The sequence below is a fragment of the Macadamia integrifolia genome, chromosome 3 (genome assembly GCF_013358625.1).
Source record: "Macadamia integrifolia cultivar HAES 741 chromosome 3, SCU_Mint_v3, whole genome shotgun sequence".
In the NCBI taxonomy this organism is placed as follows: domain Eukaryota; kingdom Viridiplantae; phylum Streptophyta; class Magnoliopsida; order Proteales; family Proteaceae; genus Macadamia; species Macadamia integrifolia.
This window is the reverse complement of record NC_056559.1, coordinates 26940675-26943424: the sequence shown is the minus strand read 5'-3', so window position 1 is coordinate 26943424 and position 2750 is coordinate 26940675. Positions and strand designations below refer to the sequence as shown.

Here is a 2750-nt window from a genome sequence, read left to right as displayed (position 1 = left end):
TTTTTTTTTTTTTCATGGTAGAGCAACCTCATATGCTTGTTTCAGTTAAAATTGGACCTGTTGGACGCATCAACTCAATTATGTGGTGACAAAATGTATGTCACTTACTTCAGTGGTACATATTTAAATTTCTTAGCTACTTGAGAAGGTTGGCTGGTTGGAGTGTGCGGGATGAAAATCCTCTGTTTTTCCTTGTTTTGCTACCTGCAGAACATGACACGTGGATAACTTTAAGATCAACGGTCAAGGTTGGGTGAGGATTATTATATCCGGTCCGTTGGTCTTAAAATTGTCCTCGGTTCTGCAGGTAGCAAAACAAGAAAAAACAGAGATGAGAAAAACAGAGGATTTTTTTCCGAGTGTGCAAGGATAGTTGGGCTTCGGCCTTCCAGTATCGTCTAAGGCCCATTAAGGGGCTCAACGGATCTAAAAACGATCTAAAAACGAAAGAATGAAGAATGCAACAGAAATTCAAATTCTTAATGGCTGCTCGCGGGATTTTATCTTTTCTTTCAGATCCTCATTTCCATTGCAGCTTTCTGATAAGACCTTTCGATTCAAAGTTAAGTTTCCCATGAAAGTTTTCTTCCCAGGGAGGATGGGATGGCCAGATATGTATGGATTAAAAATGTTGTTGGTGATCTTTCTCTCCCCGATTCGACCACCTTTGCCAAGCTCTTCGATTCATGCCTCCGAACAAAATCCTTGCGCGATAGTCATCGTGTTCATGCCCGCCTTATCAAAACCCCTTTTGCCTCAGAAATTTTCATTCAGAATCGGCTAATTGATGTGTATGCAAAATGCGGCTGTCTAGATGACGCCCACAAACTGTTTGAAAGAATGCCCGAGAAGAATACCTTCACATGGAATTCAATGATAAGTGCGTTAACGAAATCGGGTTTTCTTGATGAAGCTGTGTCTCTCTTCAGGTTGATGCCAGAGCCTGATCAATGCTCATGGAATTCAATGGTATCAGGTTTTGCTCAGCATGATCATTTTGTGGAAGCTCTGGAATTTTTTGTGAAGATGCACAGGGAAGATTTTGTATTCAATGAATACACGTTTGGTAGTGCTCTCAGTGCTTGTGCAGGGTTAGTCCATTTAAAAATGGGTACTCAAGTCCACTGTTCGATCTTCAAATCTCCATTCTTAGCTGATGTTTTTATGGGCTCTGCGCTTATTGACATGTATTCCAAATGTGGTTGTGTGTTCAGTGCTCAAAATATTTTTGATGGGATGGATGCCAGAAATCTAGTGTCATGGAACAGCTTGATCACTTGTTATGAACAGAATGGTCCAGCAGATGAGGCTCTGAAAGTTTTTTCGAGGATGTTGGAATGTGGGCTTGAACCAGATGAAGTCACACTGGCCAGTGTTGCTAGTGCTTGTGCTAGCTTGTCAACAATAAGAGAAGGTTCACAAATTCATGCACGTGTGATAAAATCTGATAAGTTCAGCACTGATCTAGTGCTAGGCAATGCATTGGTTGACATGTATGCAAAATGCAGTAGAATTAAAGAAGCAAGGTTTGTTTTTGATAGGATGCCTGTTCGAAATGTGGTGTCTGAGACCTCATTGGTCAGTGGTTATGCTAAGGCTGCAAGTGTGAAAGCTGCAAGATTAATGTTCACAAAGATGACAGAGAGGAATGTGGTATCCTGGAATGCACTCATAGCTGGTTATACACAGAATGGGGAAAGCGAAGAAGCAGTGAGACTGTTCCGTCTCTTAAAGATGGAATCTGTCTGGCCAACACATTACACCTTTGGAAATTCCCTTAATGCGTGTGCGAACCTTGCTGATCTACAGCTCGGCAGGCAGGTTCACAGTCATATTCTGAAGCATGGATTTCGATTTCAGTCAGGTCCAGAGTCTGATATCTTTGTGGGGAATTCTCTTGTGGACATGTACACAAAATGTGGATCGATTGAAGACGGCAGCCGTGTATTCGAAAAGATGGTTGAAAGAGATCGTGTTTCATGGAATGCCATGATTGTGGGTTATGCACAAAATGGGTATGGCAATGAAGCGCTTGACTTCTTCAGGAAAATGTTGGAGAGCGGGGAGAAACCAGACCATGTCACTATGATTGGAGTCCTATGTGCCTGTAGCCACACAGGCCTGGTTGAGGAGGGGCGTCAGTATTTCCGTTCGATTACTATAGAGCATGGTTTATTACCATCAAAGGACCATTATACTTGTATGGTTGATCTCCTTGGTCGCTCTGGTTACCTTGATGAAGCAATGGAGCTCATAGAGAACATGCCAATGCTGCCTGACACTGTACTCTGGGGGTCCTTGCTTGCAGCCTGTAAAGTTCATGGAAATATTAAGATGGGGAAGCATGTGGCTGAGAAGCTCTTGGAACTTGATCCCAAGAACTCTGGTCCATATGTTCTTCTCTCAAATATGCATGCTGAGCTTGGAAGATGGGGGGATGTTGTGAGAATAAGGAAGTTGATGAGACAGCGTGGGGTTGTTAAGCAGCCAGGCTGTAGCTGGATTGAAATACAAAGCAAGTTTCATGTTTTCATGGTAAAAGATAAAAAGCATCCAAAAAGGAAGGAAATATATGCATTTTTGAGGATGCTTATAGAGCATATGAAGCAAGTTGGGTACGTCCCAGAGACTGGATCTGCTGCTGTAGAGATCTGTGAGGAACCGGAGAATTTGGTATTAACTACTTCATGTTCTCAAAATGAAATGCTAGCAGTTGCAGCGTTAGGATAATCAGTTTGAACATTACTTAG

The 2750-nt window shown here is 42.3% G+C and overlaps 1 protein-coding gene across 1 annotated transcript; it reads left to right on the top strand.

The window, feature by feature from the left end:
- Window positions 1-454: 454 nt before the first annotated feature.
- Window positions 455-2744, top strand: LOC122073373 (pentatricopeptide repeat-containing protein At2g13600-like). Its single transcript, XM_042637952.1, has one exon. The coding sequence runs from the start codon at window positions 604-606 to the stop codon at window positions 2728-2730; it is 2127 nt and encodes a 708-aa protein (XP_042493886.1). The 5' UTR covers window positions 455-603; the 3' UTR covers window positions 2731-2744.
- Window positions 2745-2750: the final 6 nt, after the last annotated feature.

Bases quoted from the DNA above. Each gene is read 5' to 3' on its own strand.
- LOC122073373 (XM_042637952.1), top strand. From the start codon at position 604: ATGGCCAGATATGTATGGATTAAAAATGTTGTTGGTGATCTTTCTCTC.